The sequence below is a fragment of the Panthera pardus genome, unplaced genomic scaffold (genome assembly GCF_024362965.1).
Source record: "Panthera pardus isolate Hobbes unplaced genomic scaffold, ASM2436296v1 HiC_scaffold_12, whole genome shotgun sequence".
Taxonomy (NCBI): Eukaryota; Metazoa; Chordata; class Mammalia; order Carnivora; family Felidae; genus Panthera; species Panthera pardus.
In genome coordinates, this window is record NW_026526677.1 from 77,650,027 (window position 1) to 77,667,130 (window position 17,104).

General features: G+C 44.4%; 1 protein-coding gene across 2 annotated transcripts in view; it reads right to left on the bottom strand.

Moving 5' to 3' along the window:
• The window catches only part of MAML2 (mastermind like transcriptional coactivator 2), a 346,551-nt gene that overhangs the window by 100,025 nt on the left and 229,422 nt on the right, over nt 1–17,104 (bottom strand). For both annotated transcript variants that reach the window (XM_053900227.1, XM_053900226.1), the window contains exon 2: nt 11,429–12,955. In XM_053900227.1, coding sequence (XP_053756202.1) covers nt 11,429–12,955 — 1,527 coding nt within the window. The remainder of the gene's footprint in view (nt 1–11,428; nt 12,956–17,104) is intronic.

Genomic DNA, 17,104 nt, shown 5'->3' on the forward strand with positions numbered 1-17,104 from the left:
TAATTTCTTTTTGCCTTAGTTGCCTGGAAACTTAAAGTTAAATGAAAGCTCAGTTTTGGAATTCAACCATTCCGAGTGTCTACTAACATTTAGTTTGGACTGTTTTAGTGGATTCATTTCTGATGGTCCTTAGTTTGAAAAGGAAAGCAAGCTGACATTTGTGAATTGTGTACAAGGTACAGGCCCTGTATTTGTTGTAAGTCTCATGGGTTATTTCATGGAATTTTTTCAACAATCCTGCAAAATAGGCGTTGTCATAATTATTGTACAGATAAAGCAGCTCAGTTCAGGGAATTCAAGTCATATGACCAAGGCTATACGATCATTAAGGTGCTTACATTTTTGGAAGTAAGCGATGCATAAATTCTCAATAATGTACATTTGGTATTCAGATTGATGTCAGAAATTATTTGACCCTATTTCTTTTCCTTTGATTTCAAACCCATACAACCTGTAACACACACACACACACACACACACACACACACACACACATCATAGCTTCTTTCCCTACCTTCCTTTGCTCTCCCCTCCTCTCTTCCTGTTTCTGTGTCCTTATGTTGGAACTTTCTCTCAGGTGCTCTGTTAGCCCTTGGAAGTACAAAGATAAATTGTATATACAGACTCTGGCCTCAAGGAGCTTGCAGTTTAGGGTCGTGGTTGACGTATAAATTTAATTACAATTCAAGGTAGAAAGCAGTGAATGTAATGAGAGATACAAAATACTCTGTGACTTCAGGGGAGGAAAAAAGAAATTCCACGGTCCCAACCCTCTAGGAATTCTCATTTCACCGGACCAAACAGATACCAAAACAAAATGCTAATACAATATAAGAATGGTACTGAAAGTGTTGGCACCATGTTGTGCACACGAGAGGAGGAAGAAACAAACTTTGCTTGTTTCACAGCTTGAGGAGGGGCGATTACAGCAACATAGGCAGTGAGGGCACAGGCTGGGATTCTGAGACACCTTGGAACTGTCCTAGCAGGTGGGCAGGATGCCACAGCCAAGGGGGAAAAGGTCATCGTTGGGCAAAAGACATTCACAGAAAGGAAAGCTGGTCCTGTGAAGTAGAGGCCTGGGGAGTGACTGGATCTGGAGTGAGGGCACATTCCAGGGAGAAGGCTGGAAGTGGCTGGAACCACTCGCCTTGGTCCTGGGGAGCATGGAACAAGGCAGAATTTCTTAGACACACTGTCCAGCCTGTTACTAGGAGGGACAAGGGAGTTGGAGAGAAGGAGATTGAAGAAGTTTTGCAGTAACTCGAGCACAGAGGCAGCAGCAGAGGTGGTGTTGAGGCAGAGGCGAGCACTGTCACCAGTGTCATCTGTAGAGGTACCTTGGAGGGTGGGCCCAAGGGAGAGAGAGGAATTCTACTGACTGCAGAGGTTCGGAGCCTGGTCATTGAGCAAATGAGATTCAGAGGGGTAGGAGCACTGATGGAAAGTTATTTCCTTTTTTAACTTTTTAAAAAACCAATGTAGGGCTCGAACTCATAAACCATGAGATCATGACCTGAGCCGAAGTTGGACACTTAGCTGACTGAGCCGCCCGGGTGCCCAGAAAGTTATTTTTGAAGGATACTAGGGATATAGGGGTGACGGAGAGAATGGGAGAGGACAGCTGAATGTGCAGAGACATTCTGAGGTTGGCAAAGGGTGAAGCTGCTGGGGCCCACACCGCGTGCACATTCCAGATCCAAAACGTCCCTGGCATATAGATATTGTGAAGATCTCCTTGCCCTTGGCCCCACAGTGTGTCCTCTGTACTGTAACTACACTGAGTTTTCCAAATCTGATTCTTTAACATTCAACATGTTTGAATTACACAACTACCTCCCGTAGGTGCAAGTTATGCCTCTGTTTAAAGATGACACACACAAGAGGAATTTCTAAACTCTTTACCATGGTTTGTATGTCTTCTGATGATCTGGCCCCTGTTTACCAGTCTCATCTCTCTCCTCTCCTGACTGTATACCCTACAGTCCAGCCCTGCTGAGCCGCTTGACCTCTTCCAAAAGAGCTTGGCCTCTGTCTCTGAATACCACCTGGTAACTTCTGTCACAAACCTTATAACACTACAGAATCTCGTTTCTGTCCATTACCTATGGGTAGGGATTGGGTTTTGGTCACTGCTGGTAAACTGTTAATGTCCCACACATGTTTTGTAACAGAAAAGAATCATTTGGAATATCGTGGATAAAATTCTCTTAGTTGACTCTTACCCCTGTGATTCCAGGCTCCAACAAGAGAGCCTCTGCAGAATCCCCTTCCAGAGGTCTAACCCATGGGGAGCTGGGAGAGTGCCTTCTCTGGCTTGCATTACTGAAAACTAGTGCTGTCGGTGCAGGTCTATGGGCAAATGGTGTTTTAAGGGCAGACTTGTCATGGAGGAAGGTGGAAGTGGCAGCTCCCATTCCTTCCTCCTCAGGAGGAGAGGGTGATGTGTTGGCATCCTTAAGTCCCCAGAACAGAAGAAGGGATGGCGAGGAAGGTCAATGGTGAAGTTCATCTGTTCATTGCTCAACAAATATGTTTTGGGTGTCTCCCACAAAGTAGCCATGATAGGGGTTGGAGTACAATGGTGAACAAGAGGGACACAATCCCTGCCCTCAAGTAGCTTGCAGTCTAGTTGAGGAATACACACAAGAACAAAAGTATAGGAGGGCTGATACCTGCTAAAAGAGAGAAAGTACCAGAGAGCGGCTACCAGAGAGTACAGGATGGGAGCTAACCCAGATTGGGAGACCAGGGAAACCTTTTGGAGGAGATGTCTTAGCTGAGTCTGAGAAAGTGTAGGGTTAGGTTAGCCGGGCCGAGTAGAGCAGAAGAATGTTCCAAACAGAAGGAACAACATATCTGGAGACCTGAGGGTGAGGGAAAGCATAGTACTTTTCAGGAACTGGAGGACATATTTTATGGTGGGAGCCAGAGTGCAGAGTGTGTATGAGTGTGGCAGGTAAATACAAGTGAATGGGTAGGTGGGAGTCAAGGAATAAAACAGCTGGAAAAGGAAACCAGTAAATCTTGGCAGGATCTGGGTCATGTAGGGCTTTATAAGCTACATGAGGATTTGGATTTTATTCTGAGAAAATGAAGATCATCTACAGGGCTCAAGCAGGTGACAAACATGATCACATTCCTATTTTATTTTTATTCTTTGTTTAAATGTTTATTTATTTGGGGGTGGGGAGGGGCAGCACGTGAGAGAGAATCCCAAGCAGGCTCTGCACTGTCAGTGCAGAGCCCAGGCGGGGCCTGATCTCACAAACCTCAAGATCATGACCTGAGCCGAAATCAAGAGTCAGACGCTTAACTGACTGAGCCCCCCGGGCACCTGATCACATTCCTGTTGTAGAATGCTCACTCCACTTGCATGTTGGCAAGACGGGAAGGTGGCAGAGGCCAGTTTTTTCGGCACTTGAAGTGAGAAGGGACAATGGTTAGAGGCTGTTCAGGATATGTTTTGCTCATGGGTAATTCATTCCTTTGTGCCAGAGGCCTGTGGGACACAGAGATGGGCCTGCCAGATCATTAGCCTCATGGCCCTCCCCAACACAGATCCTTTTCCAGGAAAAGTCTCTTCATCCTTGTGGCCAGTACTGGCTCCAGTGGCTAAATGCCCTCTCCTCCCCCCAATTCCCACTTACGGCTTGCCATGGAACAGGTCTCAAGGAGATCAGAGGAAAGAGACGAGTTCCAAACCGATCTGTAGGGAAAGGGCAAGAGAGGAGAGGATACAGCCAAGGGGATGGGAATGGGACAAGACCCCTAGACACAGAGCAGAGATGTGAGCCCAAGACCAGAGCGTGAGGCCCACACACTCATGCGTGCACCCACACAGACCTGTGGAGTACCAAGGAGAAGGGCCAAAAAAGCTCCCTGTTTATGAAGTTCATGTTTCCTAAAGGTGGAGCTGAACTTAAGCTCCTGTGAAAAGCAAACTGTGGAAAATGCCAGTGATTCAGGGTGGAGGGAATTAGCAGTAGAAAAAAAGGGAAACAGGTCAACCAACCCCATGCTTTCATCCTCAGGGAACCTGAAGCTTGATTTTGCAGGATGCATAGGAAAGTAGTCATTGGCTTCCCTCTATTATGCTCTACTCAGTTTATTGCTTGGAGAATAAAGTGCCATTTTATTGTTCAGATTCATTGCATGAAATGCAAATATGCAGCCAGAGTTCTCTAATTAGTATCCAGAGCGCTGCCTGGGCTCTGTGTGTGTACGTTTGGTCTTCCCCGCTTAGAACACAATGTGAAAGGGTAAGATGATTCACTCACATTACATCTCTCTGATCCTAGTAGTCTAAACATTTGTGCAGTCTTTTGTTTCAAACCGAGAACTCTTTATAAAAAACACCTCCTGAATATCAAGTTCTGTGCGTGACTTTAATTAATCATTAATGTGAAAATTTACTGATTAGTGCACTGGCTAAATGGGTTGTTGCTTCTTTTCAATTTCACAAAAAGAAATCATCCCCCGCCCCCCAATCACACACGCACACCAAACTGATAACAACTGACATCTGATTAGAAAAGGCAAAACTAATTAGGATGGGTGCAAAGGGGATTGTTTGAGTCACCTACGTTAATGCACATTATAGTTAAATATCTGTCAGATTTTCCATTAACCCTCTTGCATTTCCATTTCTAGGATCAAATCTATTTCTTAACCTCATACCCCCTTTTCCCCTAGTTGGAAAGTTGGTATTCAACAGGCTGAATTACACACTAATGCTTTAAATGCACATCTCTTATTGATGGATGCAACACGCTGACAAAGACCTTGGAGTGAGAATAATAGAAGTCATTCCCCTAAGTGTGGATTTAAACCCTATGCATTATGATTCCAAGGCTAACATGCTCTTCTTGTTATTGTGTTTATTTCCTTATTGAGGGATACAGGAATTAATCGTTGCTTTACCAATTCACTCTATTGTGCTCTGACCTATTACATACTAGGATGACAAAATAAAATAGAAATGAAAGTGGAATATCCAGCAAATAGAGCTCTACTCTGTAAAAGGTTAAAACAACACATTCAAAGTTGAACGTGTAGACTCAGGGGAAAGGTTCATGTGATTTGGGCTTAGTTATTAACATACAGAGAGGATTATAGTATATGCACCCAATAAGAATCCAGTAAGTATTAGCGGCAGGTGTCTCTTTCAAATCATAAGTCCATTGAGGGGAGGGACCATGCCTTTCTGATCTTGCAAAGAGGGCTCTTTGCATCACTTAATCTTTTAATCTCCAATTCCTGGCACATTGTAGGTGCTTAATAAACTGTAATCATATGAATGCATACACGAGTTACAGTTTTACCCTATTGTTAAACTCTAACGGTGACCCCGGACAGTTCCTAAATCTTGCTGGATCGTGTTAAAGAACGAGAAAGTGAGTGAATTTTCTTTATCATTGAAAAAAGCTAACCAAACTCTTCAACTTTTTCCTTTAAAAACTGAGTCACATACCACTCCCCTGGGTATTTTCCATTTTTATCTGGGATCAGAGACACCACGAAGCCCGGCAGCAAATCAACCTAGCCCAGATGCAAGACTATGATGAAAACAGCTCAGTTTGAAAACACTCTCTGATCATTCAATTTTTTAAAAACTTTTCTTTTTAATTTTATTTTTTTCCCCTTACCATATCATGCCTTCTTCTTTGCTCTGAGTAGTGGCATCAGTGTCCAGAACTGTGCCTGGCCTAGAGCAAGCACTCAACACATATTTTTTGAATGAATGAAGAAAAACTATTGGTCGAGTTCACAATGGGGCAGTACTCAATTTAGCTGGAGATCTTTAGTTTATGGCTCTTGGTAGGGCAGACCAGGAAACATAGAGAGCTGAGGATTCAGATGAGTGAATTTGTTTGGAGATCCTTCCCTGCATCAGAATTGCCTTACATTTTCCCTGAGGTGGAAATGAATGGGGTATGTAGACAGTCATGAAATTTCAAACAGACATCATGAGAAAAAGGCCCTGTGAGCCTACCTAGTTCCTTAACGTACGCAGCACAGTAGTTATTAATGCTGGGCTTAGAATCAGACCAGTTACAAACTGTAGTCCTAAGTTATTTAAACCTCATTGAGCCTCCATGCTCTCGCCTGTAAAAAAAAGAGGCTGAGAACATCTACCACTTGGGTTATTTGTATGCGGCACAGAATTGGTACTAATGTCGGAGACAACAAACCAGCTAACAGAAACTGACGAAACACATGCAAAATCCCTCCTGCGAATCTTGCCAATCAAGATTCTTCCGTACAAATCACAGGAGCACACGTGTCTGGGAATTCAGTCGGCACCCTAGCTTTTGCGCTAGTTTTGGGGAATATTAAAAACAAAGTTTTATTTTTCTTTTCAACTCGCAAGATTCGATGATAAACTATCAAAGACAAGATGAAAATGCAAACATAGTGTTTGGTCTGCCATGGACGATCCTCGGAACGCCTGTGCCAGCCCTCGTCCCTCTTGCCAGCACAGCCCAGCCAAAGTGAGTCACGATGCAAATCACCAAATTGTCAAGGGTCATTTGCAACAATCACCTCGAATCTCTTGGGGCTCTATCCCAACTTCACTCTAGATTTCATGTCGTCTGTACTTGACCCATAACCACAGATTTGATTCCACCTTGTGGCCTCACTCCTGGATTCTGAGTATATGGACTGATTTTGTGTCCCAGCTGTTTAGGACATTGGGGTGGGCTTATATTTGACCCTTCACACTCCTGACTTCTTTTAACCTGGTTCTAGCCCCTAAACCCAAACCCTGGCACTAGCCTACCTAGCTGATCCTTTCCCCAACCTGTAGCCCCCAGCAAAGAGGTGGTTTGGAAGTTATACTGTTGCACAACATCGAATTCATAATTATTTTCCCATTAGAAAAGGCATTCCCAGCTGATTCAAGGTTCTGTCTCTTCTCTGGCACTCTCACTGGGCAATTACAAGGATTTGTCAGTAGACGAGAGGTACAGTAATTCCTTCACCTTCAACTGGGTGCTCATCTTTAAGATCAGATATATACAAAATTACCTTAAGAAGAAGACAGAACATTAGACTTGTCTGATTTATGCCAAGGGTTGACATGTAGAGTAGTGAAGGATAAACTTGGCTAGGTAGAGAGAGTGGGGTGACATTCTTAATATATGATTGAGGAGCTTGGCTTTAAACTAAGGAGGAAATGTACAAATTTATGTTTCGGTCATAACAAGCCATCCATTCACTGGCTGCATTCCCTCTCAGAATTTTTAGAGATGGGATAATTCTAGACCAAATATAGAACTCACTCGAGTTTCATGGATCTAATGTTAGAAAAAAATTACACTTTTAAGTGTCTGATTATACAGCTCTGAAAAAGATCACTTTTTGGTTCAAAAGGTTAGAGCTTTTGGATTAAACTCTCATGAGCCTTAGTGAACCAATAACTCTTTCACACCTTAAACAAGTATTCAGTGACTTGAAGATAAATCAGAACTGCATGCATTATATCCTTCTCCTGCCCTCTCCCATAACCTTCAAATCAGAAAAGGAAGGAAATTATAGCCAGGGGGTGTTTCCATTTGCCAAGCCCCAAACATCAGCAGGGCAGAGTCACTGAAGACATTTTGTGAAATACCAAACACCATTTGTTCTCTCAGGCTCCAGAGAAGGGATTACTTGAAACCACCCCAGGCATGGCACAATAAAGAGGTCTCCAACAATTCAATTATGTCACATCCATGTCCTAGACACCATTCACATCTAGGAGAACAGCGATGGGTATCCAGTAAAGAGAGAGGGGCACAGCCTCCCCCCAATTTGTTCCTTGCCCGAACATGTAGATCTGTCTGGGTGCAGAGCTCCAAAGTGTGAAGAGAAGGCCATCTTTGCACACTCCACCGGGTAAATTACAAGCAACTGTTCGACAAATTCAATCCACCATCCTGCAGCACAAAGCCCAGATTTCCACCATTTCCAAGGCTAAAGGGCTCCAATTAGCAAATCCCATAGTAAATCTTCCTATGTTTGACATAAAGTGAGTATGACAAGCAGAAAAAATTCATGACCAGTGCTTTCATTTAAGATGCTCTCGTTGATAAACTTGAGAATTGCTTAATTCCCAATCTCTCCCCTCCTATAACTTAGGTCCTGAGTTACAGAGAGTTTGTTAATCTGAAATGAGAACACATATTTGTACTGTCTGCTATAAACGGTGGGGTTAAAACTATGCTGCCTGAGCTGAGAATAATTGGCAATATACTAGATGAGACAATAAGAATTAGAAAAACCTTCAAAATATGCTCATCCAAATGAAAGTTGCTTCTCAAAACTATCATCTTGGGAAGAACTCATTTTTCATTTTTGTCTTCAGAAAAAGTTCGCAAACCAAACTTTAAATCCAGTCCTATCCTATTAGTTATTTCTTGGTTTTGACCCAAAGCAGCTTTACCCATCTCGACTGTTTTCAAAGATCACCCTGGCAAGGATGAATATTATTGCACCGGTAATAATCCACTCAATGTGCTAAAAGCTCTGAAGACAATCACCAGAGGGAAAAAACCCGTAACTGTATTAAACGATAGCACCCTTATTAGCATAAGTCCAGCCTCCCAAAGGTGAATGCTTTTAAAAGGGCAACACGTATTTGACTAGGGAGCTCTGGTACACTTGCTTACGACTCAGGCACAGGATTTCTGAATCCTCCCTCTTAGAACTGTTGACCAGGAAGAGACAATTTGATTCAATCTACAAAGTTAGGATAAAGCTGTAAATAGGTAGCCATGGCCAGCCTGTATAGAAGGGTCTTTAGCTTGAAATGGTGCTTCCATTTTTACCATATGTGGCATCATATGAGGCACATTCACTGGAAAAAGTTAATTATTATCTAAGGCATTGAAAGATGTTTGCTGATTTGGCCATTAGAACCCACTGGTGCGCTTGGGTCCTGGAAGCTTGGGTGAGGACCAAGAGGTCATGAATGTGGTAGACAGTTGATATGAGCAATGGAGCCAGAAGCAGGACCAAGGATATTGGAGGTAGCAGGAAGGCTCCCAAAGAAGGGCTGATGGGGCACCAAAGAGGTATGTTTCTTCTTGTAAATTTCCTTTTTTGGTTAGCTCCATAATGTTCACCCTCAGGAGGGTCAACAGTCATGCAGACATTTTTTTTTTTTATTCTTTTCTTTAACAGCTTTGAAGGTTGGAGATGAAGAGTTTCTTTCTCCCCAAAGGACTTAATCTACTCCGCAGATTATGTAAAAATGGTTCAATATTATAAGAAATATTATTTCTCAGAATTTCACCGTGACCCTCAAATGGTCATTCATTTCCCAACAAATCCTACCTGTGAGCTGTAGAGCCTAGTGGCTGAAAGTACAGCCTTCAAAGTAGATCATCGGATTCCTGGCTCTGCTACTTTAGAGTAGCAGAGTGTGTGACTTTGGAAAAGTTACTTAACCCCTCTGTGCCTCAATTGCCTCACCTGTAAGATGCAAATAACGGTATTTCCTTCATATAGGTGAAATGAGATACTGTAAGTAAGAGAGACACATGCCATGCCATACAGGGTACATAACAGATACTACCTTTATTAACTATAAATTATTATTTAGCTCCTTCCTTATTATTTCCATTTTTATGATCTGAAGTCTGGGCCTAGGGAGGGTAAATCGCTCCCCACTCCCCATACTGCTGGACAATAAAAGAATCACGGATATTGCTTCTCGGCCTTTTGGCTAAGATCAAGTGAAGAATCAAGGATAGGTTTCTTTTATTCCTCTAAAACTGTTTATGTTAGAATTTGAGACTTACTCCAGTACATCTCCTACATAAGAGTAATACTTGTCAAAAAATATTGATGTCATATGTGGTCCTTTCCATGATTATCACGATTGCCAAAATTATCTCATTTTATTCTAAAAAAATCCTAGGATGTATTGTTAATCAGCCTCGTTTACAGGTGAGACAATTCAGGCTTAGTGAGGTCCAGTGACTTGCTTGAGGTCACACAGTTAGGGAATGTCAGACTAAGAATCTGAACCCAGATTCGTCTAAACTACAAAGGCTATCCATGCTGTTAGGAAGTAGTTCCACAATACCGTTTGTTTATAAATGATCCCCAAATTACCTGCGTTAAGAAGAAACTCTGAAAATATACTCATGAGTCTCCTCAGGTCCCTTCCTCGTCAACTGCAATTAACCCCCACCCCCGCCCGCTGCACCCCACATACACCTCTTAAGTGGCTAAGAGGGCCAAGCTTTACTTGGTGCAGAGCTCTTGAATCCCAGTTGAGCCCAGGGTTCTCCTGGCACACATCTAGGGCAAAGGTGAGCCTGGCTACAGTCTGTGGTGCCTTGTGGTATTCTTTTCTGGGCAGTCGCCATGAAAACTACTCTAGGAATGTGACTGGAATTAGGCTCAGTGCTGTCATACTATCCTGACATACTGATTTGACATGGAGCGTGTTGTCTTTGTGCTGGGAAACCAGTGCAGATCTGTCAAATTACACGCACAAAGCAACATTCAGACTTCCTTCCTTCCAGGAAGAGTTTCCTCTCTCAAGTTCCCTGGGGATCTGAGCTTACTCACCAATATGTGCTCTGGAGGCACAGAGCTATCTCCTCCTCCTATTCATGTCTGGGGCAGAATAAAACTTCTGCTTTATGTTAATCACAGGATATAAGGTAACCACAGATATTTTTTTGTTTGTGTAGTGATGACGATTTCATCCTTTACATGTAACGCAGGCATTACTTTCTCCAAAACACTTTCCCTTGCAGGGTAAGACACCCAACCACTGGGCTATCATGTTATTACCCTTTCCATAGTATTAAAATGGTAGTTTTAAGGCCTGTTTCCCTCCACAGAATGTGCTTGCAGACAGGGCCCATGCCTTATTTAATGCACCAGCATGGAGTCACAGCTATTATGATGGGTTGGGCATTTATACGTTTCATCAGTTGGTGTGGTGTATACTGGCCATTACATATTCTTAATGCCGTGTCTGGGCTTATTTCAATATTCAATATTTTAATACCCGCATAACCACAACAGCCTGCACATGGCAGGTACTCAGGACGATGTTCACGTCCGCTTCGTGACCGATTCACCGACCGGATGATAAACACTTGGGCGTATCAGAAACTTATGGGCAACTGGACACGTCACTAAAGGCATGAATTATAATGCAACATTCTTAACCAGCAAGAGACTTTGGTCACTGCAGATCGCAATGGCAGTGACTGTTCTACAAGGAAATACTAACTCTTGCCTCCAGATGCCCCAAGCGAGCCAGGCTTCACGAGGCCTTCCTGGGAATCCAACAAGACCACTCCCATCTTTGTGGTCTTGACTCTGTCCCCACACAAAGGTAGCGGCAACCAAAGCGTAATGACCAAGCTGAATGGTCTCTGGGTCCTCCGTGTTTGGAGTAGCAAACTTACGGCCTTACCTGTCTGTGCTGTTGGGAGACTTGATACCCCAGTCCTGTGATGGGCTGGTTCTGCATTTTCTGAAGCAGGATCTTTTGCTGAAGAGGCAAGGGTGACCTTAGCAAAGGCTGGCTTGACAGAGGCTGGGCAGGCTGGGATGGCGGCGGCTGCGGCTGCGGCTGCGGCTGCGGCTGTGGCTGCTGCTGCGGCTGCGGCTGTGGCTGAGCTGCAATCGAGCTCTGTGGCGGCTGTTGCTGTGGCTGCTGTTGCTGTGGCTGCTGCTGCTGTGGCGGCTGCTGCGGCTGCTGCTGGGTGTAGTGTAGGAGAGAAGGCTTACTCTGGGAAGGCAAAACAGAAGGCATCTGCTGGTTTGCTTGATCTGAGTTAAAATGGAACAAAGGCTTAGTGTTGCCATGACGGGGCTCCATGGCCGTGTGCGGGTTGTTAATAAAACTTCGACTGAGATCCTGAGGCTTTTGCTGCATGAGCACATCCAGGTGCCCGCCCTGGGCCGACGGGCTGGCCTTGTACATGTAGTTAGCCAGCACCTTCGACTGGCTGCTGCCGCCGGCCACCCCAGGCATGGGGGAGCTCTGCGGGCTGAATGGCTGCTGACCGAAAGAAGGGCTGGGGATCTTCTCCTGCCCGAATGGACCCGGTGATGGCCCGGCGGAAGAGGGCAAGGCTGACCAGCTGGGAGGCTGGTGCTGCTGCATCCGGGCGTGCTGCTGACGGTTGGCAGCGATCTGTTTGAGCTGCTGGGCATGGGACACCTCCTGCCAGCTCGGCAGGGCCCGGCTTGCTCCTGAGGCTGTCTGAGGCTGAGCCTGGCTCTGCGGGACAGAAGGGACTGGGGATGAAGTGGAGAGGGCGGAGGTGGCCATGGAGAATGCAGGGCCGGCTGATGGGGGTCTCAACTGAGGAGAGCCCGAAGGACCCTGGGTCAGGCCGGGGGAGTATTCACTTTTGATCACTGTCTTCTCCATGGGCAAGGAGGGTCTGGGAGTGCTCCTCTGGCTTTGCTGCCCCAAGTCAATGTTAAATGGGTCATCCTGCTTGATGGTGGCATTGATCATGTTCTCCAGCTCAAGATCACTCATGGGAGGCACAGATATGTTGGTCAGTTCATTGAACAGTTCCTGCAGCTCTGGATCCATCAACTGCTCTACAGGGTCATCTCCGTACCTATTGGAAAAAATATTCTCCTGGGTCATCTGGCCATCCATGTGCTTACTACATGATACAGTCTCTCCTGGTTCCTTCTTCACTTCCTTCAAGCCCATGTTGAAGATGCCGTTCCCAGGAGAATGTGTATGTGGTGGCAGAGTGTTCGTCTTCCGCAGGGGTGCCTGGCTCATGGGCAAGGTCCCTGACATCATCTGATTTTGTCCATTATTTACTTGGAGGCCCCCTTGTCCTGCAGAGAGGTTCTCCCCGACACGGATTCTTTTGATATCAAGGAATGAGTTGTCGACAAAGCCATTGGGCCTCTTGCTGTTGGCAGGAGACAGGTTAACTACTTGTTTTCTTTTCAAGGAACCCTGGAGCTGGAAAACAGAGGGGGAATAAAAAAGAAAAATGTGAGCTATTAATCCAGAAATGCTTTTTAGTCAAAAGAGACATAATATTTAAGTGGGTTCTCCCCCCCCCCCATTTATACACAGGATGAAATTAAAAAGAAAAAGATACAAATGGAGCACAGTCTGGAATATAATGAAACTCACACTGGTGCAGACCAAACAGATTAAAGCTGTTTCTGGAGGAGCAGGTCAGTTAGTGGTTCGAGATCCCATCGGTTCCCGCGATTGGTACACAGGTCAGTGGATGAAAAATACTTCACATATTGTCAGGAGTTATTGATAATACCCACAACCCGTCACCAAATGGAGTTCTCTGGAGCAGGCCCAAATACTCCACGCGCATGCACACACAACCCCACTCTGCTGCAGAGAACTGGGAGCGAGCACAATTTTGACCAAGATGGGAAACACCAAAGAGTCGAAAGCCAGGACCCAGTTTCCAGGTTCTTCTTTTCACAGATTCATCGGTGAAACCCTTCATCACTATTATCCTCCAAGTACGTAATCAGCATAGTTGTATTCAAGCAGGTAGCGTGCCTGCTGTTCTATTTTTCTTCCTATAATTCTGCGGCTTTGCATTTAAGCCCGTGCAGCAACGCTGTGTGGGTGCAAGGAAGCCATGAGATTATCCTTTATCAAACGAGACGTTCCAAGCACAGATTTCCCTGGGGATTCACTTCTTGTGCTCCCAGTCTCGAAAACTTAAAGCCAAAACCAAGGTGCAGAGAACTGGTACTACCCACTGGTTCAGAGCTCAGGCCCTGGAGCTGGCTGAGTGGAGCTCAAATTCCTGTTCTATCGCTGAGTACTAAGCGACCTTGCCACTTTACTTATCTGAGCCTCAATTTCTTTATCTGGAAAATGGGGACGATAGCCCTTAATTCATAGGAAGAAATGAGACAATGCATGTACAAGTTTGGCACAGTGTTGTTGTCGTAAGAACTCAATCAATTACAGTTTACAAAAAAATGACTTACTACATTCTCAAAGAGGAGAGCTTCTCTAAACAGCAACATTAACAACAAAATGCTGAAGTACTTCGTGCACTGACTCAGTGATTAGATTGTGTTACATGGACTTTAGATATCATAGGGAAAGGAATTAAGGACCATATGATCGTACCAATAAATCAATAAGAAACGACACATTCACCATGGATCTTGAGATCCTTGTTGGTTTGCCTCTAAAGTGTATCTATCCAAGTGCGGCTTTCCGAGTGCCATGGACCCACTTAAATTATTTAATGTTTGTTCAGAATAATTATAAAAAAACCTGAGGCAGGATACTTCCCGGATACAAAATTCTATCACTTTTCTTTCCCTTCCATCTCACTACCACTCCCTCACCCTCCTGAAGATTTCTAGGTAACCTAATTAGAGAACGAAATTAACCTAACTGAGCATCTATTATATGCCAACTGCTTTAAATATGGTTATTTTTCTTAGTCTTTACAAAAAAACATTAGATCTGTATTAATTTATAGCTATTATTTTATAGATAAGAAAACCAAGGCTCAGAGAGGCTAAGTACCTTGCCCAGTGTCACACAGCTAGTAAGTGGTAGACTTTTAACTCAGAGTCTGTGTAATTCTAAAGCCTGTGGCGTTTCTACATATTATGCTGTAATCAGCTTGTTTAGGGCTAGGGTCTGCCCAGCACGAAAAGGCCAAGGGCAGTGAACACAGAGACATCCTGTATCTCTGGTAAAATGATGAGGAATATGGGAATGGCCAGGATGCAGTTACAGGGCCAAATGTGAACAGTATGTTTCTTGTCATTTAGTTCATCAATTCCTATTTCAATAATCCCTTATCTGTGGTTTTGCTCACTCACAAGTGCAATATAGTTAGCGTGGATGCTCCATGCTGTTATAGCCAGTTTTTACCTTTTCCCGTTGCTAATTGGTAATCAGAGAAAGGAACCTGGCCTAAACTGGGCCAATAAGTTCCTTCCATGGGAATACTGGAATTGGAGAAAGTGAGACCAGGCTTTCTTTGGATGGCTGCATGGTCATTATAAAACTTGTGAGTTGTTGCAACATGTCAACCAAAGCCACAGAGGAAGTGAGTCTATAGAAAGAGAGAAGACTTAACACAGGGAAGGGAGACACAAGTTTTGGCAACATTTGAGGGCTGGATTTCAATCCCAGGTCTGTCTGTCTCTTGCCTTGTTTTCCTCGGTACACCGTGGAATCTTTAGAATAAATGCCCCTTTTTGCTCGAGCGAATACAAGTTGGGCTTCTGGTATCTTCAGCCAAGGGGCCTAACCAAGTCCCGTAACCAAGTCCCGCGAGATTTCACTTTGGGCGGTGAGCAATTTGCAGCAAGACATAGGCGTACTTTGCACCTGGGTGTGAAGGTCCCCCCTGCGCCACCTCTACTGTCTCCTGCATGTTTTGCTGACCGCTAAGCTCTCTACTCACTAACATAGGCAACCTGGAAGGACACTGTCAGCCCTCACCGCATTCAGCAGACACTCAAGAGGGGCCCCCATCAGTGCTTGGAGGGGGGGGTGGGGTCAGGAAGAACACAGACCAGAGAGGCTCAGCCATGTTACTTCAAGAGGGGCCACAATGTTTATTTCAGCCTAAGTTACATTTTGAAAGTTTTTTCATAACGAGGAAAGAACAAACAAAGGAGTACACTCTTTTTCCAGGTTTGGGTTATTGCCTTTGATCTATTTTCCACTGCTTTGAAAGAACCTGTTCTGCCAGATTCTCCCACTGCTCGGGCCCCTCCCTAAGAAGTGGGAAGCAGCAGGGCACTTTCTCTTGGAGACGCAGTAACAGAATTAGCGCTGGCTGTGGTAACGGTGGTGGCGGTAATAATAATAATAATAGTAATGATAATAATAATGATAGCATAGTCCTTTATTGAGGGCGTGTGTGCTTGGCATGATGGGAAGTTCTTTGTATGGATAATCCTCACGACAACTAAGAATCGTCACCACACCTCCATGAAGTTGATATCTTTCCTACGCAGCGCCCTCCCCGTCCCCAGTTTTACAGATGAGAAAATAGAAGTGCGGAGACTGAGACTTCAAGGTTACGCAAATAACACACAGCAAAGCCAGGAATCAAACCACGTGTCTCCACAGCAGAGCCTGTCCTGTGTAGTAAATGGCATCAGTGGTATCCTTCATAAACAGTGTTATCTCTTAGAACACTTTCCTGCCCAGACCTAGAAAATTACAGGCACTGAGGGAGTAAGAATGGTTTTTTAGGCATATGTGTGGTGTCAGGACCAGCACAGCTGGATGGATGACTTAAAGTGGGGAGCGGAAGTCCTCCTTAAGTGACTGCATTGTGCCAGTAGATCAAAGACATTCCTTCAGGACTCCATACTTTACCGAGAGAATTTGGGGGACAGTCTGTGTCGTGCTTCATAGAACTTTCTAATCAAATTATGTCACCAAGACCCACCAAATGCACAGCCCCAGTAGATACCAAACTACTGGCACAATACAGTCAATGATTCTCCAAGTTCAACCTTTACTTTGACGTATTTCCTTTGCTGCATTAAAATTTCTCCAACAGATATATGGCTTTGAATTACGGTATAGAGTCTCTAAAAGTTCTGTGACAAAATACAAATATTCTAGAAGGAGTAGAGAAAGAGCCCATTTAGTCATTAATACCTTAGTGAGAAATAGTTCATCAGAAAAATCATTGCTATTTTACAGGCCAAGAATAGTCCCAAGAAGTGAGACTCAAACGGAGGAATGAAGAGCTGGGTTTAAACTGAGAAGGAGGGACAGGCCTAGGGGAGTTAGGAGCTCCACACTGGGAACTTTTGAGTGATTGGGCTAGCCGGGATTGGGGAAAGGACCAGCAACTTCCAGAAAGCAGTTAATAACAGCGAAATGGTAGAGGGAAGAGTCTCCACAAATAGATCTCTTACTCAGGGCTGACTTACCCATTAGACACTGTCAGGACAGTGCCCAAGGCCCATGGTAGTCTTAGGGGCCCACAAAAATGCTTGCATTTCTTTTAAAAACAGAAGAAAAACTGAAATTTTAGGTTGAAGAAATGTTTTAACACATAGCAATAATATATTTATCTTTACGTCAACACAGTCATAAAATATTATTTTTAAATTGTGCAAGGGAGGGTTTGCC